Source organism: Ceratotherium simum, chromosome 16, assembly GCF_057802395.1.
Source record: "Ceratotherium simum simum isolate JZ-2026a chromosome 16, ASM5780239v1, whole genome shotgun sequence".
NCBI lineage: Eukaryota > Metazoa > Chordata > Mammalia > Perissodactyla > Rhinocerotidae > Ceratotherium > Ceratotherium simum.
The window spans coordinates 17,278,713-17,306,408 of NC_141915.1; the positions used below are offsets into that span (position 1 = coordinate 17,278,713).

The 27,696-nt window shown below is 48.2% G+C and overlaps 1 protein-coding gene across 1 annotated transcript in view; it reads right to left on the bottom strand.

The window, feature by feature from the left end:
• ABR (ABR activator of RhoGEF and GTPase) overlaps positions 1 to 25,633 on the bottom strand; it is a 180,184-nt gene extending 154,551 nt beyond the window's left edge. The window contains exon 1 of the mRNA XM_014789724.2: positions 24,366 to 25,633. Within this exon, the coding sequence (XP_014645210.2) occupies positions 24,366 to 25,416 (1,051 nt within the window). The 5' untranslated portion in view covers positions 25,417 to 25,633. The remainder of the gene's footprint in view (positions 1 to 24,365) is intronic.
• Positions 25,634 to 27,696: the final 2,063 nt, after the last annotated feature.

Sequence of the window (27,696 nt, forward strand, 5' to 3'; positions counted from 1 at the left end):
AGGCCCCAAACACAAATATGCCAGGAACACGCACGCACGCGCGCACACACACACACACACACACACACAAACACACGATGAAGTCACATTTAAGGACAAGGAGACCCAACTCCCCAGGCCTCTTGTGAAGGACCCCGGCTATGGTGTGCCACGAAGTGTATAATGCCCGTTTCATGTTTTCACATATTAGCCCTTGGTAAATGTTGCATGCAACTTGATCCTGTTAGGAAGGGAAGATGATTCATAATCATCCATTCCTAATCCGCAGACCCTGGATGAAAACGTCCCTAGGTTTAGCGTTTAGAAACACTGTGACTGGAAACAGTTGGCTTGAAGACAAATGGCCCTCTCGTTTCAACCAGGAGGCCCAGCTGCTTGCGAAAAGGGTAAATTCAGGCCTCCTCGCCCCCTGCTAGTTTCTCCATTAGCCCAAGTGAGCAGCGGTTCCCGCGGAGGCCCCATTGGATGGGGCTTCGGACCCCGGCAGGGCTCCCCGACAGCTCCCAGGAGGCGGGGCCGGATGGGGCGGGGCTGCAGGCTCCTGGGACGTGACAGGGCTGCAGCATTTAAACGTGAAATTGAGCCCCAGCAACCAAGCCTCGCGGGGCACCAGTGTAGCCTCTGCCTGCACGCATGAGCAATCCAACATCAAATCAGAAGCGCCGTAGCGGCCCACTGCTCCAGGAGCCGGGCGTGGGAGGCGGCCTCGGTTTCTGCGGTTTACGCAGTCATTGCGAAGCAAATGCATTCCGGGCCGGGGGCCTCGTTTCTGTGACTCGTGCAAGAAGGCAGATGCCGCAACACTCCGGGGGCCCGTCTACACTCTCGGCACCGTGGGGGGTGAAGGGCGGCCCAGGCTCTCCCCAATACCGTGCGAAGGGACCGACCAGGGGGTGTGGCATTGGTGTGGGTCCTGCCACGCCTCAGCCAAGTGACCAGAAGGAAGCGGTGGACATTCTGGGAGGCGCTGGCCGACGTGGGAGGTGAAACCAGCTCCAACTCTTTATTTTGGCTTTAAAACAAAGAAATAGATTAAAGAGTTTCCGTTTCCTGGCCTCGAGGCCGGGTCCCCTGGGGAAATCCCTGGAGCGGAAGGGAATGAGCGAGAAAGCGCACGCCCACCTGCCCCAGGCGCCGGGCCCGCCCACTTCCTCTTGGCTTCTCCCCCAGCTCATCCCGACTGAGGCCACCGCCAGAGTCTCCGGGATTTCCCCCAGGGACACGCTGGGGAACCGTTAGCGTCCCGAGCACCTGAAAACCTTTCCTGGTGGCACTTCAAGGATGTCTCTTCACAGGGCTAAAACGTCCTAGCAAAAGGGAAGATCTGCTATCCAGACGAGGGTCGCCTGAAATTCAGATTATCAGGCAAAGGCTGGCCCACTCAGGTCTCCCAAAGGACAGCTGCTCCAGGAGAGAGAGCAGAGCTGAGAGAGCCCAGTGTCCCTTGGGACTACCTCAGACTATTTTGGGTTTGTAAGAAATACACCACTGAGCAAGACTCATTCATTCATTTATTCAGGAGTAGTGCCTCGATCTCCTGAAAAAGAGGCATTGGCTCTTTTCAAAACGAAACATGGGTTCAAACTGATTAGCTGTGGGCCCCTTGGCACATCACCCAACCTTCTAGACCTCAGTTTTCTCATCCATAAAATGGGGTTAATAATACTAACCTCTATGGTTGTTGAGACAATAAATGAAACAATGCACAAATTAGACACACATACTTGTACGTGTGCCATAAAAGGACTGGAAGGATATGTCATCTACAACAAACTTAACTGCAGTTCCTTCTGGAGAGAGGATGGAAAGTGGCAAGGAGAGATGACAAGAACTGGCATGTTTTATTCCAAAGACTTGGGTACCGTTTGCACCTTTTATATTGAAAATACATTTATGTATAATACAGGGACTGCTTCATGGTAGATACTCAGAAGTTAATTTTTAAAACTGAGATCTTCGTTCTCACTTAATTTTCCTTTGGGGCTTCTGGTTCAAGGTGGAAGACTGAGTGCATGTAGTTTTTTTGTTTGTTTCATACCATTATGACAAACTTGTCATGTGCCTCCCCCTCTCAACCCAAATCTCTAGACATGATATAAATCATATAGTAACACAAAACCTATAACAGCCCAGGAAAATGACCCAGGGTATTCTCAAAGACCAGGAATTCTGGGGCTGGCCCGGTGGCCTAGTGGTTAAGTTTGTACGCTCTGCTTTGTCGGGGCCCGGAGTTGGCAGGTTGGGATCCCAGGCGCGGACCTACACACTGCTCATCAAGCCACACTGTGGCAGCATCCCACATACAAAGTGGAGGAGGATGGGCACAGATGTTAGGGAGGATTGGTAACAGATGTTAGCTCAGGGCCAATCTTCCTCACCAAAAAAAAAAAAAAAAACCACCAGGAATTCTTTTTTTTTTTTTTTTAAAGATTTTATTTATTCATTTTTTTCCCCCCAAAGCCCCAGCAGATAGCTGTATGTCATAGGTTCACATCCTTCTAGTTGCTGTACGTGGGACTCGGTCTCGCGTTGGACGGAGAAGTGGTGCCTCGGGGCGCGCCCGGGATCCGAACCCGGGCCGCCAGCATCAGAGCGCGCGCACTTAACCGCTAAGCCACGGAGCCGGCCCACCACCAGGAATTCTAAGTAATCCCTGAAGGAAGGGGATGGGGTATCAGATTGAAGGAGGAAACCACAGGCCACAATGTGCCCAGGAGAGGGCTGCTGCCAACACGTGGGGTGGGGTGCAGGGAAGAAGCAGATCCTAGAGCAGGAAAGTGTCCAGGGGCAGCGTCAGGGAGACTACTGGGGAGGAAGCAGGGGGAGCACCCAGGAGTTGAGCCCCCAGATGTTCCTCCCGTCCCACCCCCTTTCCCCAGACCCAGAGCCCACAGGCTCTGGCTGCAGCCCCCTTTTTCACACTGGCTTTTATTCCATTTCTGGTTTGTGGAGATGTATGTCTTATTTTTTAGCACACCTATACCTTTTTAATTTTTTAAAAAATGTTTTATTTATCATGGCTTTGTTTAGAGCAGAGGGATCAGCTCAAAGCATGAATGCACAGCGTGAACTTGACCAAAAGTCTGTGATCAATTTTCCAGGGAAATATAAAGTCCAAATATTGGTTCAAGAGGAACACTTGAACAAATTACTAACCTTTAAATACGTGGACAAGTAGGCAAAGATCGAGACATGAAACCCAGCTGGTTATAAAGGCAAGGGCTTCCAAACCTTTACCAACAGAAAATGCCCATATTATGGAAATTGTTTCAGGGCATAGCGACAGATGGGAAGCTACCTAACTAATTTCATGACACTAAAACTGGATAAAGGCAGTAAAAGGAAAAAAAACCTATAGGTCAATATTTCCTATACCATAAATGTAAATGATCTTAATTGCAACTGGCATATTGAACCTAGTAATTTTTTTTTTTTTTAAATAGTACCTCTCAGGGCCACTATGCATGGTTGTGCAGGTTGTGCACTGCACAACTTGCTGCCACGTGAATGAGTTACTGAGTACACAGCTGAGCAGCCTGAAACCCTATATATCAGACCAAATAGGGTTTATCCCAGGAATATAAGCCTAGTTCAACGTTAGAAAATCTATTTGTGTAATTCACTACATTAATAGATTAAAGAAGAAAAAAAGCATATGATCATCTTAACATATTTGAGAAAAACATTTGTTAAAAGTTAACACCTATTTCTGCTTAAAAAGAACAGAAAAAAATACTCCTGAAACCCAGAAATAAAAAGAACAACAAATTTCCTTAACGTAGTAAATCTATAATTAGCATACTATTCAATTGGGTGTTAAATGTATTCACATTAACTTTAAAAAATGGGCAAAGAATATCACAGAGAAAAGGAAATAGGAATAGCCAAAGAGTAGAAGAAAAAGATACAGTACCTTATTAGTAATCAGGGTCATATGTATATTGAGATGCCATTTTTTGCCAATTAGATTGGCGCAAATGAAAATAACGAATGTTGGTGAGACAGTGAACAGGTTCTCTCAAAAAGAATGGTGAGAGTATAAACTGGAACAACATTTTTGGAGGATAATTTGACAATATCTATTAATATTTAAAATACACATATTTTTCAACTTAGCAATTCCACGTCTAGATAGTCTCTAGAGAAATATTTACGCCTGTGCACACATGGAGCGTGTACCGTATGTGGTTTTTCACTGTGGCGTCGTTTGGAATAGCAGAAGTTGGGATACCCTGCCAAGGATTGGATTGGTCCCCTTTGCCTTTTCTCTAGCAAGAGAAGTGCCCCCTCGCCATAAAAAATGCTCTCGGAATCGCACCTTATAACTGTATAATTCCTTGGGCAGCCTCTCTTAGATCAACCATCTTGGAGCCACTGATATCAGAGGTGGCCTCCCTGCTGCAGTCTAGGAAAGAAGGTGGTACAAGACCCACTGTGTTCTGAGGGCTTAAAAAGAGAAGTTGCCAGACCCCCCAGATGGGTCCCCAGGGATGGAAAGGAGATGATGGTGGATGCTAGAATTTGTCCTGCCCGGCCTTCCTGGGCAGATTGACACATGGGAAGCAGCTCTGTCTGTGACCTGAAGAGACTGGGTATCAGGAGCAGGTGCCCTCAGCCGAGCTTAGCACTGAGGAATTGATGTCTTCCTCTCTCCAGAAAAGTGGCAGGCTGTGCTGGGTCTCCGTCAGTGCATTCCCACTCCTCCTTCCTGTACCATGGTCCTCTGTTGGCCTGTGCAGTGAGAAGTCCTTACTGCTGATGAGACTCGAGTTCTCTGCCACCTTGGGTGTAGCAGCACCAACCACTGCTCCCTCTTTGACTCTAATGGAGAGCTTCAAGAGGAGCTGCTGGGTTTTCTGCTGGTGGACATGTGGGCACTGGAGCTGAAGAAATAGGGAAAAGTGCCAGAGGATGTGCCTTCGCGAGTGTGGAGCAGCTGCTACCACTCTCGTAACTACTGGTCGGCCAGCAAAGATGTGGTTCTTACTGTTCGGTGTTTGAACAGCAGTGGCTGCCAATCGTTTATAAAGACCTACCTTGTGTCTTGCGAGCCAGTTAAAGATGGCAGGCCCTTAGCATGGGTCTCTATGGTACAGACATTTATGCAGTGAAATCCTGTTTCCTAGCCTGGTCCCACAGGGAGACAGAAGGCTCTTGAAGCAGTAGTTTGAACCTTGCGCCTGGGGCACTGCTTGGCACAATTCAGGTGTCAATAAAGGTTGCTTTAATGTGCCTGCATCCGTTTCTCCTAGATAGAAGGAGTTTATGGTAGCCCAGAATTGATCTCTCCTGATCGTAAAATCAGACACACAATGCTTTATTCTCAGGAACCTGCTGTGAATTGAGAGGTGTTTTATTGCCCAGATCCTTCTCTTTTAATTTGGTGACTTAGTTACTCCATAAACATCAAGAATTATAGCGAAAGTATTTTGTTGACTTTTTTTTTTTTTTTTTTGAGGAAGATCGTCCCTGAGCTAACATCTGTGCCCATCTTCCTCTATTTTGTATGTGGGACACCGCCACAGCATGGCTTGATGAGCGGTGTGTAGGTCTGCACCTAGATCCGAACCCGTGAAGCCCAGGCCACCAAAGTGGAGTGTGCAAACTTAACCACTATGCCATCAGGCCGGCCCTTGTTGACCTTTTTTATTGATTGGTTTGGAGGTTATAAGTACTCTATGCTCTCCACAGTGACTTTAAAAAATACGAGAGGGCCGGCCCGGCAGTGCAAGCAGTTAAGCGCACACGCTCCGCTTTGGTGGCCCGCGGTTTGCAGGTTCAGATCCCGGGCGTGCACCGACGCATCACTTGTCAAGCCACGCTGTGGCGGCGTCCCATATAAAGTAGAGGAAGATGGGCACAGATGTTAGCCCACAGCCAATCTTCCTCAGTAAAAAAAAAAAAAGAAAAAAGAAAAAAAAAGGAGGGGGATTGGCATAGATGTTAGCTCAGGGCTGATCTTCCTCACACACACAAAAAAAGATACAAGAAAAAATTCCATTGATCAAAATCCAGTAGGTTTGCTCAACTATTTACAAATTCAGCAAATTTACAAATCACAGCAAAGCTGCCATTTTAACTCCACGTTCATCTCTGCTCCCAAAGAAAACACACACATGTGTATTTTATGTCATCACCTACACCTAAGTTAGTGAAGGCTGATCTCTTTGAGAGAGGGAGAAAGTAGAGACAGAAGCTCAGCCTACTTGTGTTGGGACTTTGGGTCTGTCACTTGTCACCTGGGTAGAAAGATGTGACCCCACCCCACTGCCCTCCTTCCCCAGAGCTCAGCAGGGGCAATGAATGTGGGTGAGCATTCATACCTGGAACCTGACACCTTCAGATACCAGGATCACTATCTGGGGGCAGCAGGAAGGTCACCAACATGATCCAAACCACAACTGGCCAAGTGTTTTGAAAGAACAGATCTCAGTGAACTTCTCTGTGCCATCGTCCAAGTGTCACTCGGCTTTCTGCTGCTGCGTTTGCTCTCAGACCGAAGGTCACCCGGGCTGCTGCCTCCCTCTGGCTGCTTGCTGGCTCCTAACACAAATGGGTGACTTTATCATCTGTCTAGCAACTCCTGACTACTCACACACAAACCTGAAAGGGCTTTTTCCCTTCCACATTTTGCTTAGAAGCACCTCGAGTTCTTAAGTAAACTGAGGATTTATTTATTCATTTATTTTTGGCTTCCTTTGAATGTCAAACTTTGGGGCTGTATGGGCAAAAAGGGGCCGCACCAGACATGATCCAGGGATTCCACTTCTGGCTATACACCCCAAAGAACTGGAAGCAGGGTCTCGAAAAGATATTCGTACACCAAGATCATTGCAGCATTATTCACGATAGATAAAACGTGGAAGCAACCCAAGTGTCCATTGACAGATGAATGGATAAGCAAAATGTGCTATGTGCATAAAACAGAATATTATTCAGCCTTAAAAAGAGAGAAAATTCTGCTACAGCTTGGGTGAACCTTGAGGACATTATGCTCAGTGAAATAAGCCAGTCACAAAAGAACAATACTGTATGATTCCACTTATATGAGGTACTTACAGAGTAGTCAAATTCATACAGACAGAAAGCAGAATGGTGGTTGCCAGAGGCAGTGTGAAGTGGGGATGGGAAGTCATTGTTTTATGGGTATAGGGTTTCAGTTTTACAACATGAAAAGAGTTATGGAGACTGATGGTGATGATGTTTGCACAACATTATGAATGTAGTTAATACGAATGAACTGTATACTTAAAAATGGTTACAATGATAAATTTTATGTTATGTGTATTTTACCATCCTAAAAAATTTTGAAAACAAAAGGGATCTAATGTACATAGCCTCATTTTGTTTCCCATATTTGGTGGCAATTGTAATAAAATTTCTTTTTCAATAAAACAAATGACAGAAGTGCACAAGAAAAACAACAACAAACCCCAGATATTGCCCCACCTCACATCAAGCCCTCAGCAAAGCCTGCCCAACTCTGGGCTGCAGGGCTGGCTGCTAAGAATCCCCTGAACTTGTTAAAAATATAGACTCCAGGTTTTGCGCAGACCCACTGGGATTCCACTTCAGTGGGGCTAGGCATCAGGAATCTGTCTTTTCACAGTGTTCCTGGGGAAGATTCTGACTTGCAGTTCTTTATCTAGATTATTCCAGAAGTAGAAGAATAATAGTTTAGTAATTTCCTCAATTGTTCTTTCAGGTTAATCAGCAAACATCACAAATCACCAAACTTCAAGCAGGTAGGACACATAAGGCACTGTGGCAGATGCTAGGAAACCAGAGGGTGAATAATAATATGAGTTATCATTTCTGGAGTGCTCACTATGTGGCAGGCACCATGCTGAACGCTTACCATGGATTCCCTCATTTAATCCTCACAACAGTCCAGGAGGTAGATGCTATCAACACATCCATTTTACAGATGAGAAAACCGAGACACAGAGAGGTGAAATAACTTTTTAAGGTCCTCACAGCTAGTAGATCTGGCTCCAGACCCTGCACCAGTTACCACCATAAGCCTTCAGCAAGCCTTGTGAGGTGGGGTAACATTGGAATTACCATAACGAGAGGCAGAATGAAGACTCAAGAGATTTTTCACCCTTTTGCCAAACAGCTAAAGGAGTGTGAAATTCCCCAGCAAATCCCTCTAATGAAGTTGCCAAGAGTCAGCAAGAGTCAACCCATCTGTCCACGAGGCAGATCCACGGAGTTTGTTCTAACGTAGATCTTCCCCCAAGACGTGGCACTAACCAAGCTGCTGCCCGGGGACCGAGGGAAAAAGCTGGCTGTTTCCACTTTTCAATTTCTAAAACCTCTTGATTTTGTAATGTGCTCAGGGTGGGAGTCAAGTCAGGCTGGGAAGTGGTTGGGCATGAAACTGCAGCCTCTGCGTTTTCCTTCCACAGTGCCTGCGACTGATTCACCTCAAGACTGATTTGGGGGACAGAGAAAGCTGTCAGTCAATGTGTGACCCAAATAGCAAACTAAGGGGCATTTAAGAGCAGGAGATGACCCTATTTTAGGTGACGGGGCAGATACTATTTAGCCTGAATTATGGTCACAGAGGTTGACGGTCATTGTCCTAACTCATGAGAAGTTCTTCTGTGCTAGCTTCTTTGTGAAAACTGCAGCAAAGACGCTGTCGTAACCCCACACTGATCTCACTTCTTCAAAGACAACAGGCTCTGTGGTTCCAAGGAAACACACTGGTTAAAAAAAAGCAGTGTAAGACACTTTCTATTTCAAAGAGATGAGAAATGCTGTATGGGACTTTTTTTTTTTTTCTTAATTGTAAAGATTAGCTACTAGAGGGTCCCTCCAACCTAAAAATTTGTTTTGGCTTTCATCAATTTTTGGAATTTATGATACTAATATGTTTTATTGTATATATATATACAATATATATGTATATATATTTTTTTATTGTGTGTATATATATATCCCCCATGAGTAACTGCCTTAACAAGGCTAAATGCTAAATATCTACAGTTAACCCAATTTAAAGGAAGAAAAAGAAGATTTAAGATTTGAATATAAAAACTGTGATTGTAAATGTCTTTTTTCCTCTCATTTGGCAGCTATTTCAATGTATATAAGCGCAATGGCTAAACTGTATTTCTCTCCAAATAAGTAACTCAGATGAATACTATTGCCCCAATCTAAATTTGACATCCTAAGTCAATGCTTTTGTGATATATACAAATTTGAAGCATGAAATTAAAAATAAAATGGTTGTTTCTCTCCTTACCCCCCAATAAACCAAACAAAAAAGAAAAACAAGGTAGTCACCTATGCTAACATTTCACAGACTAAAAGTAGCAACAAGAAAATAGGTCCAGGGAGATGCTGATTTGGGGCTTATTTAATATGACTGTGGTGGCAAAGACAGCTGAGGGTCCACCGAAGATTCCTGCTCCAGCCCCCTCCCCAGAGTATGGCTGTCACTGGGGAGCAGCTGCCCAGTCAGGGGCTACACTTGCCGGGACCCCTGCATCCAAGAGGGGACATGTGCCTCGTCTTCGCCAATGAACTATGAGCAGAAGAAAGGGGTATCACTTCTGGGCTAAGAGAGTTAAGAAGCAAGTGTGTCTTCACTTTCTTGTTCCCCCAGTACCCTCTGAAAGCTGAGAACTACCGGGACCTAGAGGAAGGCAGATCCACAAGAGTGCAGGAGCCCAGGATCTGAGCGACCATGGGAAGCAAACCTGCCCATCTGGAACACTTACACTCACTGTTATGTGAACCAGAAGAAACTTAGCCTGTTAAATCAAGGACATGTTGGAGTTGGTTTGTTACAGTGGGTATTACTCCTCTAATTGTTACATTCCAAGGTGCTGAGATTGGGGGCTGGAGGAGGGAGTAAACGCTTATTAGTGAGTTAAGTGGCACACCAGGAAAGAAATACATTTTTTTCTTCTATGAAAAACTCTTTAACCCAGGGATTATAATCTCAAATGCCTAAAACACTAGGCAGGTAGTGTGATACTGTAACAGAGCTGAAAAGTCTGATCGCCCAGGTTCTTGGTCAGTGTAAGAGGAATTCAGACACCGACAGGACGGCAACAGCAAGCAAGCAAAGATTTATTAGAGGAAAGGTCAGATACACTCCAAGTGAGGAGCAGGCAGTGCCAGAGGACGCATCTGCCCCGTGTCTTGGGTTAGTTTTATTTTTATTTGGGTTGTTTAGAAGGGAATTAGCATTATCTGGTTATCCGCCAATTATGGTCTTTCCTCCAACGACACGTCAGGAGGGGGAGTTCTTGACCTTCTAGGGGAATCTCCGGAACTGTCATGGCAGTCATCCCACGAGGAAGGGGGGCTAATGAATATGGAATTTGTATGTAAATTAAAGAAAGATCAATGTCCTCTAGCAGTGTATAGCAGAAGGCTTTGTTTTGTGCACTCGTTACTTTTACTTTCATCGTCGAGGTTGAAGGTCTCAGACTCCTGTGGCGGTAGTGCCAGGCAGGTCTCAGTTCCCCTTCATCTGCATCTTGTGGGATGCCAGCTAGATGCTTCACTGATGCAGCAAGGCCTCCAACCATGATCCCTCCACCCCGCCACCACGCTCATGTCTACCTAGCTACCCATCTCAATACTAGTAGTTATTAGCAGCAGTTATTATGTGACAGGCACTGTTCTAAACAGTTACACTAACTCATTTAGTTCTTACAAATATGGGAGATAAACTATTATAATCCCCATTTTGCAGATGAGGAAACTGGGGCCCACAGGGGTTAAGTAATTTGCCTAAGGTCACACAGCTAGTAAGCGCCAGAGCCAGGATGCCAGGCCAGGCAGCCCAGCTCCAGGGTCTTGCTCTGTTCACTACACTATATACCCACCTCTCACAATGAGAGCCGACAAAGGGGCCACACCAAGGCTGAAGCAATTAGCGAAATCATGTCCAGTCTGAAGCGGTCAGCTATTCAGCACTAGCTGATGATTTCCACGTGTATTGTAGATCTTCCCATCTTTCAAGAAAAGCCGGAAATCCAGATTTTATGTAAAATCTCCCGATTTTAAATTGTTTCAATTTTGCTTTAACCCTCTGCAGCCCGAAACGAAGCGTATCAGCAGACTGCATGTAGCCGGGACCGGCCACTTGCCATCCCTGCTTTCAGAGCAGCTGTCTGCAAAGACCACACTGTCTTCTGCTTGTCCAAAGGCCCTGGGGAATTCTGGGTCTGGTAGCCAGAAGGGGAATCAACTCTGCAAACAACAGCTCCTTCAGGCCCGCTGATATGAATAATTAATTTCTGTTTTCTCCCTGCCGGCCCACAAAGGTTACCAACAAGCCAGGCATTCAGGAAGCAAATCCGTGCCCTTCTGAGACAATGAGGGCAGGCGTGGGGGTCCGGGGGGGCTCAGGGAGCCCCATAATGAAGTCCGGCGCGGTGGCCTGTGTTCAAAGGGAGCCTGTGGACGCCGGCGTGGGCCTGTGTGCACGCTCCCTGCCTGGCTGCCTCGGTGGGGCCATCAGAGCATCCGCGAGGCTCATTAGAGACATGACGCTCTGTGGCTTTTGCTGCTGTCAGCGGGAGAGGGCTCTGAATTCCTCAAGATGCTTTAAAATAAAACAAAAGGGCGCAATTATGCAGCCAAACCTAAGGCAAGGCAGCTGCATACAAAGCAGGGCTTTCTCCATAATAGGACCACAGCCTCAGCTAGACAGCGCTGAGGCCGCATCGTCCTCCCTGCCTGCAGCTGTGAGGCATCCGTAATTGGATGCTCCACTGCTCCAGCCCCTGGATTATTCAAACTGCAGGATTTCCAGAAACCTCAGGTTTCAATTAAGGAGATGACAAGGCAACAAGACGAGCGAGGTACCATTTTTCACCCTTACAGTCCATGTCAGCAATAAACATGGCCAAACCAGTAATGATTGTGATGACAATAAAATTAACCACCTCACGCTGTTTACTGTGTGTCAGTTGCTGTTCTATACTGAGTTATTTAATCTTCACACCAACTTAATTAGGTATTGGTATCACAGTATTATCACCCTCAGTCTACAGATATGGAAACTGAGACACAATAAATTTATGTTAGCACAAGATCACACAGCAGTTAAGTGGCAGAGCTGGGATTCGCACCCAGGCAACGTGATCCTAGACAACAACAGCATGCTCATGACCATCACATCAGTGGCTGTTTGCACTTACACGGAGCTTACCGCAGGCCAGGCCCTGTGCTACATGTTTTCTGTGTATTATTTCATTTAATTTTTACGACACCAGGTGAGGAACAGTCATCTCCATCGTACACAAAAGAAAATAGATTTATAGAAAGGTAAGTAACTTGGTTAAGGGCACAAAATAACAAGCAGCCTATAGCCTGGATCCAACCCCAGGTTCCTCTGATTCAAAGCCAGGCTCTTAATTATTAGTCGGTTGAGTCCCAGCTCATCTAACTTGCTGATGTTCATAAAATTAGGCCTGGAAAACCACCTACTCCAATCACTTTATTTTATAGATGAGGAACTGCAGCCAGGAGAGATTGTTAGCGGTGAGATGGAGTAGAGTGGCTGTGACCCCAGAAAGAGCTGGGTTCCAATCCCAGCTCTGTCCTGTATTAGTTGTGTGACTTGGGCAAGTGACTCAATGTCTCCAGACTTGTTACTATAGAATGGGAATACTAATACTTAGTGTCATGGGACCATACTGATTCAAGTATGTGAGTAATATATACCTCTTCGACTAAACATTCGGCATGACAAAACCATCTCATTACAGTCAGATATCCCCAAATTACAGATGGATAGTTTCAAAGTTTTGTTTACAAGTCTGTTCTTTATGATTTGAAATAATGGTTGCGAGGATGGCTCCCAAAATCTAATTAACAAAGACCTTGGCAAATTGCATGGCACTTCTGGAGTGTCACGCTGATTCCAAATGTGCAAAATCCCCAAGGAAATCACATCTCTCAGATTTCCGGGCAGACATGTAGGCCTTCCACCCTCACAAATAACGTTAATATACTACAGTACTAGATCAATGACATCCTTGATGTTTCCATGCTTTTTAATTCTAGTAACCTTTTCTCTATGTTAGCGATTTCACGATTTCACACCTGGAGCAATGGACCATGCTGTAATGGCTTGTCAGGTTCCTTTGCACAAATATTAAGATTGATAATGTACATCTGGTTTCATTTTGGGCGTTCTTAATTTTGCTTTCCATAGCTGGTTGTTTAGCAGATATGCCTATGTGACCAGCTCCACATAAAAGTCTCAAACCTTGAGACTCAAACAGACTTCCTTGGGGGAAGACATTCCACATCTGTCTTTGTAGTTTGCTGTTAGACAGAGGGCGCTCCTACATGGCCTCAGACAAGGAAGGACATCAAAGCCTGTGCTGGACCTCTCTGGAGTCTGTGGATACAAATTTTTTTCTTGCTGCTTTTGCTCTGTATCCTCCGTCAAAAATCTTAGCCACGAATGTAATCTGCTCTTGAGTCTTATAAATCCTTCTAGCAAATCACTGAAGGAAACAATGGTGAATAATGTAGCCATTTCTAATATTGTTTTTCACATTTTTGAGACCCACCCTCTCATATACACATACAAACAGCCATGGTTACTGCTTGGCCTTAGTGAGATGGGAACTTAGAGGTTTTGGGGAAAATAATTTGATTTCTGAGGCTCAGAAAAGCCATTCTTCTGTATGATTATGTGTCAGGGGTTTGTATCCGTCAGGATAAACTAGGTAATGCTGTAGTAACAAACAGCACCACACATTTCAGTGGCTTAAAACAACAATGGTTTGTTTCTCACTCTACTACATGCCCATTGAGGGTTGACTGGGAGCTCTGCTCTGTATTGCCCTCCCTCTAGGACCTGGGCTGATAGAGCAGTCACCATCTGAAACATTGTGCATTGCAGTAGCAAAGGGAAAAGAGAGCTCTGAAAGGTCTCACGCCAGCATTAAATGCTCTGGTCCAGAAGTTGCACACATCACTTTCATTCAAACTCATTGGTTAGACCTAGGCAAATAGTCCTACCCAATTTCAAGGGAACCAGAAATGTAATCCTACCCACAGTGTTCCTGGAAAACAAAGGGGAATCAAAATATTTCATTTACAATCCTAATGACTAGCACAGGTCTCCATTAGTTGGGGAGGGCCTACTTGGCTGGGTGTAAAGTATCAGCCTTTTTCTGCATTGCTGACCTTCAGGAAACATCATACTCCCATCAGGAAGACAGGCACAAAATGACAAATTCTCAACTGGTGGGCAGGCAGATGTGGTAGTAAGCTAGAAGGGCACACATCAAAATCACTTTGGGGCATGTGAAGTTTGAAAAACCCACCACAGCCCTTGAGAATCACACCTCTAGAATATGTCTTTTTTTTTTAAAGATTTTATTTATTCAGTTTTTTCCCCCCAAAGCCCCAGTAGATAGTTGTATGTCATAGGTTCACATCCTTCTAGTTGCTGTACGTGGGACCCGGCCTCACGTTGGACGGAGAAGTGGTGCCTCGGGGCGCTCCCGGGATCCGAACCCGGGCCGCCAGCATCAGAGCGCGCGCACTTAACCGCTAAGCCACGGAGCCGGCCCTAGAATATGTCTTATCAATTAGTCCTACTGGTCCAAAAAAAGAGGAGGGAGAGGAAGAGATGAAGATAAAGGCAAAGAAGAGGAAGAGGAAGAGGAGGAGAAAGAGAAAAGGCTCTTTAAATACTTAGAGACCCCAATAGTCTGCCCAGGTATTCCAAATCCCACAAACTTCTTACTTGAAAATGTACAATCATTCTTTCATTTGTTCAATAAATACCATATGCCAGCCTTGTGCTAGGGGCAGAGATCGTAGAATTAAAAGAAGTGATCCCTTTCTAATATACACACACATAAAGGGCTTAGAATCCTGGACGGGGGTGCAGGACAGAGAGGCAAACCATTTTATAATTGCTCAAATGAGTGAATGAGCAAAGTTCAGGCGAGGATTGCGGGGCCAACACTGGGCTGGTTTTCCAAAAGCCCACTCACAGCCCCCTCTCCCTTAACACCCTTTACAACAGAGGCTGAAGAGCTAAAATTCCTGATTCCCCAGCCCTCCTTGCAGCTAATGATGGCCATGTGACCCGGTGTCCGCTAGCAGCAGGAGAGCAGCAGTTGCTAGGTAGGGCTTGTGGGTGGGGGAGATTTTTAAAGGGACAGACAGCCAGTCTAATCACTTCAGTCTAATCTAATTAGATTTAGGGGCTAGAGCAATCACTTTGTCTTTAACGTGGGAGCTAACCAGGGGGCTGGAGGAGAAAGTCTGGAGGCAGAAGAATCGGTTATTGCAGTGGTTTAGATCAGGGGTAATGAAACGACGTGTCGATATCCATGAACATTTACTGAGCAGCTCCTATATGCCAGGCACTGTGACTTTCCAGGGCTACCAAGACAATAAGACACAGGTCAGGACAAGGGCCCCTCTGGCCATGCCAACCACAACCCCAGGGCAGGAAGCAGGGGTGCTCGTGGAACCTCAAGTATGGGACGTTCTGCCAGCTGCCCCAAGTCCAGGAAACAGCAAGAGGGTGGGGTGCAGCCCAGGGGAATTAAGGCCAGCCCCATTCTGCAGCAATTCAAAGGGGCAGCCGGACCTTCGCAGTGAAGGGAACACGACTGAAGAAGCGGAAGGTCCTTTTATGTACATATCTCACCCAAATGAGCCCTGCTGTTCCCCCACATCTGGTCTAGTTATTTTAAATCACTGCATGTGGCAAATAAGAGAAGGAAACGGCACGGTCATAGGAGAAGCCTAGACTCAAAAACAGCCCAGCCTGATGAAAATGGTCTGGAATCAGAGAGTGTGACGGTTGCACAACTTTGTGAATATACTAAAAACCATGACTGTACACTTTAAAAGGGTAATTTTATAGTATGTGAATTATCTCTCAATAAAACTAATTCATTTATTTTTTAAATAAGAGAAAAAATAACCCCGCTACTTAGCCCTAAGTGAACTTAGCTTGTTAACGAACCGGTCAGAGCCTCAGTTTCCTCTTCTGCAAAATGAGAGTAGTGGTACTTACTATCTAGTAAGAACAGAACAGTCCTGAATATCAAATGGGATCATGTAGGTTAAGCACTTAACATACTGCCTTACAGGTAGTAGGTGCTAAATATATTCTAGTTCCTTTCCTCCTCAGTGCCAATAAAAATTTTAAAACAATCATTTTCTCAGCAGCTGCAAGAAGTGACACAAGCTCTAGGCAACCTCCCTTCAGACCGTCTGGTCTCAGGCAGACGAGAGCGAGGATCAGATGGGAAGACAGGAACACGGCCTGAAGCGGATGATCACTGCAGAGGACTGCAAACTCACTCTGCAGCTACGGGGCGCAGAATAACAGGAGGGATGCACGTGGTGCAAACACAGCTAGACGGCCAGAGCCATGCTCAAGTCAGCAGGGCACAGAGACTTCTGCTTAGAATTCTAGTTTGCTATACAAACAGTGTCCAGTTTCCAAAATAGCCAAACCCACCCCAACACTTGGACAAGTCCATGTAGCTACAGTGCAGCCCTGAGGTTCAGAGATGACCCATGTCCCACTCTCCTTGTTCTGGTGCCTCAAAACCAGAATGAACCAAAAACAAACCTGACACAACCAGGATTGTCTAGCACAGTACCAAGTCAGGGGATTTACTTTTTTCCTTGACTTTCTCATTCGTGACGATTCCAAAATCAACCAGGTACATATCCAGCGCCTGCTCTGTGCCCAGCCCTGTGAAAGATATTGTCCTGAGGGAGAAAAAGCATAAGCCATGATCCCTGATCTCAGGGAGCCAGCTAACCTCTTAGTTTGAGAGCAACACTTCACAGTAAACATATAAAAGGCATCGTGCCTTGCACAGAGCAGTGGTTCAGTCGTTATTTGTTCACTGGGTCAATGAATTAATAGAAGGCACAATAATAAGACAATTGTGCAAGTGTGGGGCTCACTCTAAGAACCACAAGATGGGCTGGAGTAGTTGGAAAAGCCTTGTGCCAGAGGCTGCTAGTTGCCTACTCAATATCAATTCTTCCATTTTTCCTTGTAACAGAGCCTCTATTTTATTTGAGGTGGCCCTGTGCCCAGATAAAATACTACATTTCCCAGCCTCCCTTGTAGCTAGAGGTGGCTAATGAGATCTAAACAGAAATTGTCAAGAGAGGCTTCCAAGGAAAATGCCTTAAAAGGCAGACCAACAGCTGCCACTCATTCTTATGTCCTTCCTCCCTTTCTTCTAATTCTTATCTGAAACATTAATGTGATGGCTGGATTTCTAGCAGCTATTTTGGACCATGAGGCAATCTTGAGACAGAAAAGCAGAAAGACAAAATAAGCTTGAATTCCTGATGATTATGGAGTCACCATACTCTCCCTGGATTGCTTTCCTTTAGAATTCTTTTACATGAGAGATAAATAAACCTCTATCTTGCTTACACCACTTTTTTGGGTTTTGTCACAGGCAGTAAACCCATATCTTAACCAATCCAAGGTTCCATGGAAAAGCCAGGCCTTAAAGGAAGACTTGGCTTTGAGATTGAGGAGGGGGAGGTGGGAGAGCATCTCAAATGCCAGAAAGAGCACAAGAAAAGACACTGGTGGGAATGAGCACTGGTGAAAGCAAGAGGGTAGAGAGTAGGAAATAAGGAGGAGCCAGATGATGGTTTTGCACATGACAGGAGAGACAGGGCTTGATTGGGAAAGGATCACAAAGGACCAGGAAAGCCTGTCTCCCTCTGAAGGAACAAAACACCTCTGGACCTGGAGGCGGGTAAGAAAGGAGAGAAAGAGGCAAAGAGACTTGGGGAACTCCATCACATGAAGAGACATGAATTTGAGCTGTGGCCTGGTTCAGCCAACTTGAGAATCCCTGGACTTGGAACAGTAACAACACCATCTAAGCTTTATTAACACTCATTTGCCCTGCCGTGTGCTATGCCCCTTACACACATCATCTCATCCAGGCTTCACAAGTCTACATAGACCTCTCATCATCAGCCCCATCGGGCAGACAAGGAACCTGAGGCACAGGGAGAGTCAGTAACAGGTTCAACAGAAGCCTCATGACCCTGCAAGCTGGGTCACATCAACCCCATTTTTCACAAGTGGAAAGTATTGTACCATTACTTCAAAGCCAGAAAAATGGATCAAGATCCTGACTTTAAAACGTAAAGATCCAGAGTCTAATGTAGAGCCAATTGCTTTGTGAATAGTCTCTTAACAAGAAAAACAGACTAGAGGAATAGAAAAGTTTTCATGCTTGGTTGCATTTACTACTTGTAGAGGAGGAAGGAATTTTTAAACAAACCTACCCACACCCTCGGGCCAGCTGACAAAGTATTCATGAAGTGTAGACGTGCTAAGATGGTGGGGGGAGGAAGGAGGGAGGCGAGCATTGAAGCCTCACACAAACAGTGACGCAAGGTCAACTCCAGTGACAAATGAATCACAGCCAACCACCAGCTCATGTGTCTCAAATAGTTTCTTAATATCTCTCCACAACAAGGAATGGAAAAAAGTGACTCCATCACAGCTAAGGCTGAAAATTCAATACTTTGAATTAAGTTATTCAAACACATCCACTGAACACAAGGAATTCTTCCTGAAGCAAAAATCTCATTAGTCACTAACAGGAAAGGGCAAAACCCGTCGGGATACAAATGAACTAGGTAACATGAGTACCTGGTAGGAAATGCATTTCCCATGAAGATTAAAAATAAAGTCTCCATCTGCAGCCTGGCAGAATCCGATGGCAGGGGCTCCCAAGTAGAGAAACCTGGAATTCTACAGCCAGCCCGGGACAGCATTACATGTTGCAATTTAAAGAGTGTCAGCTTCGTAAGACTAATGTGAGTTCAAATGCTGACTCCATAACCAGCTGTTTGACTCCGGGCACATTTCTTTAACTCTCCTAGCCTCAGCATCCTCACCTATAAAATGGGACTAATAATTTCCACCCGCCGAGACAGCTGAGGCTAAACAAGACGGTCTGCTGCTCGCGTGACTACGACTTTAATAGCACTTACATCTTTAGTGTTGTCTGCTTCATATTCCAGGAAAGTATAGGCTGTAGGATATAATGGAAAGAGCCTAGATCTGGCTCCTAGGCCTTGCCTTGAGGGTCATGAGCATTTGACTTTGAGGTTACTTTTAGGGTTCCGGGGTCCTCACCTGTCTGGAGAAGGGCAGGACTAGCCCAACTCCTCTTCGAGGCTCTCTCGAATGTTGCTGAGATTCTAAATAATAGTCCTTAACCATTCATTTCAGGATTTAATAAGTTACCTGCTGGAAAGTTGTTTCTTTATCTAAAAATCTATGGTTTCTACCCTAGGAGCCAAATAGCCAGTGAGAACCTTAAAGGTGGGTCACTGACTTTTGCAGTCTTGGCCCTTAACACAGACCTGGCATTAAGTAAGATCTCGATAAATCCTTGTTGAGTGGAACGGATGAATGAATGAATGAATTTCAAGGGCTAGCAAAAATAGAGACAGCTCATCCTCCATTGAGCAAAGTTTAATGCAAGGAGAAAATGCTACGGATTTAAAATATTAATGATATTTACTTTGTCATCTGAACTAAAACCAGAATATCAGATGAATAGTTGCTGCCAGTCAAAAGGATGCCTGACTGCAAAAGCCACCTTTGGGCTTTGCTGGAAGAATGCACCTCGGTCCACGAGTAGTGCACGTGTGGTATAGAGGATGCCGCAGGCTGCAGAAGGGATGCATGAACCCCGAAAAGGACACGTTACCCACCTCTATGGCAGGGGTGGCACAAAGCATATCAACGTGAAAGGGAAAATACATGGTCTCTGCACGTGGGCAGAGTGTCTGCCCAAGAGTGCCCAGCTGAGGAGGGGAGATCGAAAATCCAGCAGGTGGTCTGCTCGCCTGTGAGGCCATGTCCACCCAGGAGCTCCAGTGGCGGAAGCAGCCCTAATGGTTGACCCAGCCGTGGACTGAGGTCTGCTGGAGACTTTAGTGATAAAGAAAATAGTAATAATGCACACACACATGTACACATACACATGGATGCACTTAATGGTCACTGGGTGGCAGGTGCTTTGCTAAACTTTTAAAATATTTTATTATTGGGGCCGGCTCCGTGGCTTAGCGGTTAAGTGCGCGCGCTCTGATGCTGGCGGCCCGGGTTCGGATCCCGGGCGCGCCCCGAGGCACCACTTCTCCGTCCAACGCGAGGCCGAGTCCCACGTACAGCAACTAGAAGGATGTGAACCTATGACATGCAACTATCTACTGGGGCTTTGGGGGGAAAAAAATGAATAAATAAAAAAAAAAATCTTTAAAATATTTTATTGTATTTAATCTTAATAACTACCCTGAGAGGTAGGTGCTATTATTTGAGGCAGCACAGCTTGGTGTTTAAAAGTATGGAATCAGGAGTCAGACTGCCTGTGTTCAAATCCTCATAAGCTGGGTGACCTTAGGCAGGGTTGTTTAAGCCCCCTGGGCCTCAAGATCTTCATCTATAAAATGGAAATAATCATCGTGCCTGTCTCACGCAGCTGTTGTGCGGCATCAGTGAGTCACTGTGTGTAAAATGCTAAGAACAGGAGCTGACACACAGTGAGCCCTCGGTCAAGTGTTAGCTATCCTCGTTATTTCCATCTAACAGAGACCGAGGCGCCGAGGGGTCAGCGGCTTGCCCACACCCCGTCTACACCTGGTGAGAGGCAGAGCCAGGGCACACACACAGGATGTCTTCACAGCACACAGGACCCAACACGGCTGCTTCTAGCTCTGCCAGCCCCACCCCCACCCCATTCACACCACCACCCTCATCCTCCACTTCTAACCACACCTACACCGCCTAGCCGTTCTTGGTACCAAGGCTACAAGGTGCTAAAAGGAAGATACTAAAAGAACTGGCATTCCAACTTATTTAAACTCTAATTTGGCTACCATGTGTAGAAAAAAGCCCAGATGTGTCTTGGTATGAGGATCTGTCCCTCATCTAAGAGAAACCAGCCCTTTTCCAAGGAGGGGGGCACCTCTGCCTCCGGGCCTTTTTAAGAGGCCTCTGTGCTCTCTCTCCTTGAAACCCTGAGACAAACAAAGGCAAAGCCTGGATTGCCCAATAAAACCTGACCTTTGGCTAAGGATCCGTGAATAGAGAATGCACGTGATTGCTAGCGGAGAGGGAGAAACAACATGAGGGCCAATCCAGCAAGAGAGCATCAAGAGCCAAGATTACCACTCCACCCTGCGTCCTGCCCTGCTGCCTGGAAGGTTTGAGAAAGAGGCAGAGCCTTGCTAGAAAAAAACGCATGCATCATAGAAAACCAAACCATCTGTGATCCCAGAATGATCTGGGAGGGGAAGCTTTGAAGTGTCAACTCAAAGAAGATGACCTGTAGTCACGGTTAGTTCACACCAGGGGTGCTTGCTACGTGCCAGGGCCTGTTCAAAGTCCCTTTAGAAATAATATCCCATTTATTCCTCATATCAGTGATATGAAGTGAGCAGTTTATTAGCCTCATCTTAAAGATGAGGAAACTGAGACACGGAAAATTCAAATAACTTCTCCTAAGGTCACGCAAGCAGCCTAGCTTCAGAGCCCATGGTCTTTATCAGCGTCTTAAACCTTTTCATCCAACCCACAGCAAGAAATACATTCTACATCAGGACCCAGCATACACTCACACATATAATTTTTTACATAATTGAAATGAGGTTTTAAAAAAGAATAACTCATCATTACCACATGCAGTGCACTCCGATGTTTTCTATTCTATTCCATCCCATTTTTAAAAAGTGTATCATTCGGGGCTGGCCCCGTGGCATAGTGGTTAAGATCAGCTCACTCCGCTTCAGTGGCCTGGGGTTCGCAAGTTCAGATCCAGGGCACGGAGCTACACTACTCATCAGCCATGCTGTGGCGGCGTCCCATATACGAAATAGAGGAAGACTGGCACAGATGTTAGCTCAGGGCTAATCTTCCTAAGGCCAAAAAAGAGGAAGATTGGCAACAAATGTTAGCTCAGGGCAAATCTTCCTAACCAAAAAAAAAAAGTATATCATTCAACAAATATGTGTAGAACACCTAACACGTGTTAGACATTTTTCTAAGCTTTGGGGCTACATCAGTGAATGAAAGAGACAAAAATCCTTGCCCTCTGGAAGTCTGCATTTTACTGGAGTGAATAAGACCCACATACAAAATCTTAGCATCTGAGGTGGTAATTTGGTGAGTGCTGTGGAGACAAATAAAACAGGAAGGCCAAGGTGGCCAAGGAAGGCCTCACGATGCTGTCAGTCCCCGCTACACTGATTTCAGTGGGCTGTCACCCACAGTGTGAAAACTCTGCCCTCAGTCCCTCCACTCTAGTGCCTCCCTGTGTGTTTGAAGGCTCCTTCTCCTACATTGTGAGCACATGCACACATGCATGTGACTATGTGCACAGGTGTAGACATGTATAGGCCTGAGTGGACTTGTGTGCATGCACGCATGCACGTGCATGTCCACCCCCATTCACTTCCTCACGGGGGAGGTATTGGAGACAGGAGGCAGGGCCCCCAAATGCAGCTGTCCAGAGGTTCCCTACACAAGCTTGCCCTGCACAGGAGTCCTGGAATGGAACCTGAAATACAGTCCAGGCACCACTAGCCAAAGCCATAAGTGCCAGACACCTGCCCTGGCTGGAGTCTTCAATCCAGAGGAAGGAGAATCTTGTTATCATTGGTTCACCCAGAGAGGGCAACTTTTGTAATTGGTTAGGCCAGAAGGAACACTAGTTCCCAATCTGCATAAACGTGCTGTATGTGCCGGAGTGCCCTTACGGAGAGAGGAGACAGCACACGGAAATAAACATCACTCCCTGGGAAAATCCAAGTCATTGGGGCACACCTGGCAGGGTGATTGATGTGGGTCTGGGGGGAGATGGGATTGGAACCAGCTCTGAAGCAGCTCTGGGCCACTTGGGTAGCCTCCATTGAGGGCATTTGGAACTTGGCACTAGGGTGAAATCTTCAGACTCTTTCCTTTAAGTTAAAGGGGCACATAAAAATGTTACTAGCCTGGGCGGCAAAAGCATTACCTATGGGAAAAGCAGCCAATCTCTGCTAATGAATAAGCGTAATTGATCACAACAGATGACTGGATGGACCTTCCAAATGTGCTTTTAGCAAAGTGGACAGTTTTTCATTCAAATGCAAACTCACCCAGATAAGATCTAATAATGGACATTTTGGAGCAATCCCAGCATCAGTGATTTCTTTTTTTTATCTCCTTCACTGAGCAGGAAGGCATCTTAAGTTCCTGGTCACAGCTTGACTCAACCGGACACCAATTTATGCTTTCCTTATGGCTGAGGAGACCCTGACAGTCCCTGGGAGCAAGGAGGCAGTCAGAGGCCACCCCACACTCCTATCTGTCCTTTCCTCCTTGGCCTCATTCCCACTCCCTGACTCTATGAGGAGCTAGGTGGCTGGGAGACATTCAGTTCAATGCAATCATCCATTTATTCAAGAAATATGTATTGGGCACTTACTACGTGCAAGACACTGTGCTGACCACCACAAGGGGATTCAAAGATGGCTAAGACCAGGTCCTGTCCTCAGGAGAGAGCACAGATGCGAGGGGAAACAATGAAAAACATGAGGCCCCAGTTGAGGGCTCAGCTCACTCCAACAAGCACTTAATCTTTCTGAGCTTCAGTTTCTTCCCTTATCAGATGAAGGCACTGCAGGAGACATGATCTCTGGGCACCAGGCCAGCTTGAAAACTCTATTCCCCTTCCCAGGCAGGCTCCTAGGCTCCTAGGAAGCTAAGGATCATGTGCAGCCTTCTAGGAAGGGGACAGTCAGCAAAGGGAGGGGGTGGTGAGGAGGCTGCTTCAGTTTGACCCCAACAGAAGATACAGGCTGGAAAAGATGAGAGGGAGGTTCAGAAAATTGAGTGCAAGATTTAGACTTTCACCTCAGGAAATCTGGGGGGAAATGGGGAGCCACTGGAGTTTATGCAGAGAAGGATACCATCAGTGTGGCAAAGGAATCTGACCGACCTGTGGAGGATGAGTTGGAGGGGAGTAGAGCAGTGATGTTGCAATAGTCAGAGCAGGAAGGCTGAGGCCTGAAGAGAAGAAAGCTTCCTCCCGTGGTCTGGCCCAGCGCACCATTCCATCACCCCCTGCCATCGCTATAGCGCTTATTTTCATAAACTCGCCCAAACTGAAATCACTTTGCATGATCTTTTTTTAAGTTCCACAAGTGGCTTCAAGGTAAACAAGTAAATCTTATCTCTCTTCTTCCCAGGAGCCTGAGGTTAAACAGGACCAACAAGGTATGCCAGGGAGGGGCGTAGGAAGCGGCCATCAGCCACCGGGATGCACGAGGCAGGAATCTAGAGAGGGCGCGCCTACCTGCAGAGGAGCCGTCCTCGTGGTCCGAGCTGTTGCGGCTGCAGTCACTGCCCCTCTCGGGCGAGCTGTGGCTGGGCGAGTCCCGCCCCGGCACCCGCAGGAACCTCTTGCGCCGCCACGGGGGGAGGTGCTCGCGAGCCCCGCGCCGGGGATGCTCCTCCGCCGCCAGGGGCGAGCCCCGCCCGTCCTTGGCCTCCGCCTCCAGCTGCTCCACGTCGTGGCTCCGGCGCTGCTGCCGCCAGCCCCCGGGGATCAGGTGCATCCAGCGATGGGGGCTGCACGCCCGCACCGGCTTTTCGGCCTCGTCGCGGGTCCCGAGCCGGTAGGGGGCCACGAGCAAGGGGCTGAGGAAGAATTTCTCGTTCAATTCCACCATCTCGAAGTCGTGGTCACTGCTGTCGCCCCCATCGTCCGCGCCGGAGGCGTCCGGCTCGCCCTCCTCCGAGCCCCGCCCCGCGCGGGTCCTGGAGGACAGCTCCTCGCCGGGGGCGCTGGGAACTGCGCCACCTTGGCCGGGGGGCGCGCAGTCCTCCCGGGGACTGAAGAGGAGGCGAGGCTGCAGCAGCTGCTGGTGGATGGCGGCGGTCAAGCTGCGCACCGCGCCCCCTGTCCCCGCCGCCCGGGGCCGGGTGGGAAAGTCTAGGCACACGTAGGGGAGAGTCTCGGCTTTCGCGGCCACCTCGGCGTTAGGGGGCGCGGGGCCCAGGGGGTCTCCGCCGCCGCCGCCCGCTGCGCCCTCCTCCTCGCGCGCTGGCGGCGCCCGCTCCGGCCCGGCAGGCGCCGGCTCCTCTGCCGAATCTCTCCCGCTGCCGCCGTCCCTGCCCTCCAGGGACCCGCAGGCGAGGTCCCGCTTCTCCCCGGCCAGGGCCGCCTGCAGGTAGGAGACTTTGAACTTCTCCTCGGCCAGCACCTGTTGCAGCCGCTTCAGGTTGAGTTTGCAGCGCTCCAGCTCCCGCTCCATGTCCAGCACCGAGTCTAGCCGCATGATGGGGGCCTCCTCCCCGGGGAACTCGGCCTGCCAGTGGCGCTCAAAGTCCTCGGGGTCCCACATGCCGGGCGCCCCTCCGGGCCTCCGGGGCCCAGCTCCTCCGGCGCAGCGGGCTGGGGTCGCGCCCGCCTCTGTCCGGGAAGCCCGCGCTGGCGCAGTCGCCTGCCTTCCACTTCAGCCCCAGGAGAGAATCAGAGAAAAAATAAAAGTTTTTCCCCTTCCGCCCTCGTGCCTTTTTTTTTTCTTCTTCTTCTGGGTTTCGCCTCCCTGACGTAAGCGGCTACCCGCGGCGGAGGCGGGCGCCTGGGGGCCCCGGGCCCGCCCCGGGCAGCACGCGCCGAGCCGGCGGTCTGCAGCCCCGCCGCCAAGCCGGGCGCCCCGCGGGCTCGGGCGTCGGGAGAGCCGGGCGGGGGTGGAGCCTCGGGGCGCCCGGCCAGGGCCGGCTGGCGCGCCCCGGAGCGGTGCCGGCGGCCGGGAGGCTGGGAGAGGGCCGCAGTGGGGCGGGCCCGCGGCGCTGCCCACCCCAGAGACGCCGGCGACACTCGGAGCTGGACGCGGTAGGCCCGGCTCGCACCTCCCCGGCCAGTCCGGCTGCGCCGCTCCCGCCGCCGCGCGCTGTCGGCGCCCGCTCCCTGCACCCGAGCGCGGGGCCGCGCGGCCGCGGGAGGCGGGAACCCGGTGAGGGAGCGCGCGGGGGCGCCCTGGGCCCCCAGCCAACCTGCAGCCGCCCGGCTTTCCGCAGCCTCGCCTGCCCAGCGTCAGGGCGGCGCCTCGGACCAAGAAGGAACAGGTGGGCAAAGGCGATGTGGCGCGGCGACGAGGGCAGGTGGTGAAGGGAGCCGTCTGCTGACCGGCGGGGCTGTCCTTCGCCTAGATTATTGAGCGCCTTGAACTAACTTGATCCAAATCACAGAGCTGTTTAATCCAAAATCAAGGCTAAAACTTTGGTGTTTTGAGTCCCTTTATTCTCTCTACTGCTCACTAGAGCTTTCCCGGGGGGAGAAGTAGGCAAGGGTCACAGCTCCAAGTGGCTCTGCTAGAGGCCCTGGGGCTTCAAAGCTGAGGGTACTCCCGTGTGACTGAGTCAGACCATGACTGCAAGGGCCTTGGACACCTGGGTGTCTGAGAGGACCCTCCTCTCCGCGTCCTCTTTGAGGTCTCCGCAGTTCCTCTAGGCGGGAAAAGAAAGCAGAAGCTGGGGACAGGCGTCTGGGCTGGCACTTGCGGTGGGGTGGATGGGGGGGCTCCCACTTCGCCCTCCCCTCCACACCTGGCTGCACCACACTTTTCCAGGGTCTTGGGTGAAGTCCCACTGTCTGTCCAGAGAGGTCCTGACAAACTGTCTCGTGCTTGCCTCAAGAGGGGACATTATCAGTGATTCACATTTCCTTCATTTTAAGGATGAGGAAATTGATACTCTAAGAGACTAAGTGACTTGGAGCAGGAAAGTCTTCCTGTCCACTATGCCCTTGGGGGACTGGAGCTAAACTCAGCGACCCCTTCTCTCCAACCACCTACCATATGCCTCTCACCTGAAACATCTGAACAGGCCATCCTCCCACTTTTCAGTCCCTTTCAATCCATCCCTCAAGGCTGGATATTGGGAAGATACCAGGATGATATTTCTTAACCACAAATGAGATAGTGCCATGCTTTTGCTCAAAACGCTTCAGTGGCTCCTCATCACCTACAGGATGGAGTCCAGACTCCTCTGCATGACAAGGAGGTCCTCCCACATTGGGTCTCTGCCCACCTCTCTGCCATTCTCTTGTGCAACTCCATGCTGTCCCAAAAGACATCTCGCTCCTTCCGGGTGCTTTTTCCTCTTCCCTGGAACTCCTGTCGCTACACACGGGCACAGCTCCCTGCTGCCTGGGAGACCCCAACCCTCCTTTAAGACTCAGCTAAAGAATCTCCACCTCTGAGAAGCCTTTCCTGGCCCCTCCCCTCTTCTTTGTGTCACCACTCCATCTTGTACACGTCTTAATCTTTGCTCTTGTTCTACCTTATTATAATTATTAGTGACATCTGTTTCTCCTACTTTCAGAACCCTTCAAGGGCAGGGATTGTGCCTTTTCCATTTTTGTATTCCCACTGCTTCTGATGCCAGCCCTGATATCAGTTCCCCTACATTAAACCCAGCATATGTGGGGTTAAAACCCAAAGCACTCACCCTCTTCTCTAGGTTGCATTCATACGTAAATATAGGTTTTTTAAACCTTTGTATCCCTGAACTCCACAAGCAAATAGAAGTTATAAATTGTTAAAAGCCCAGGTGGCCTCACACTGGGCTCACACTGAAGTTTTGGCTAATTACTGGTTCTTGAGGTTTGTTACAGGGAA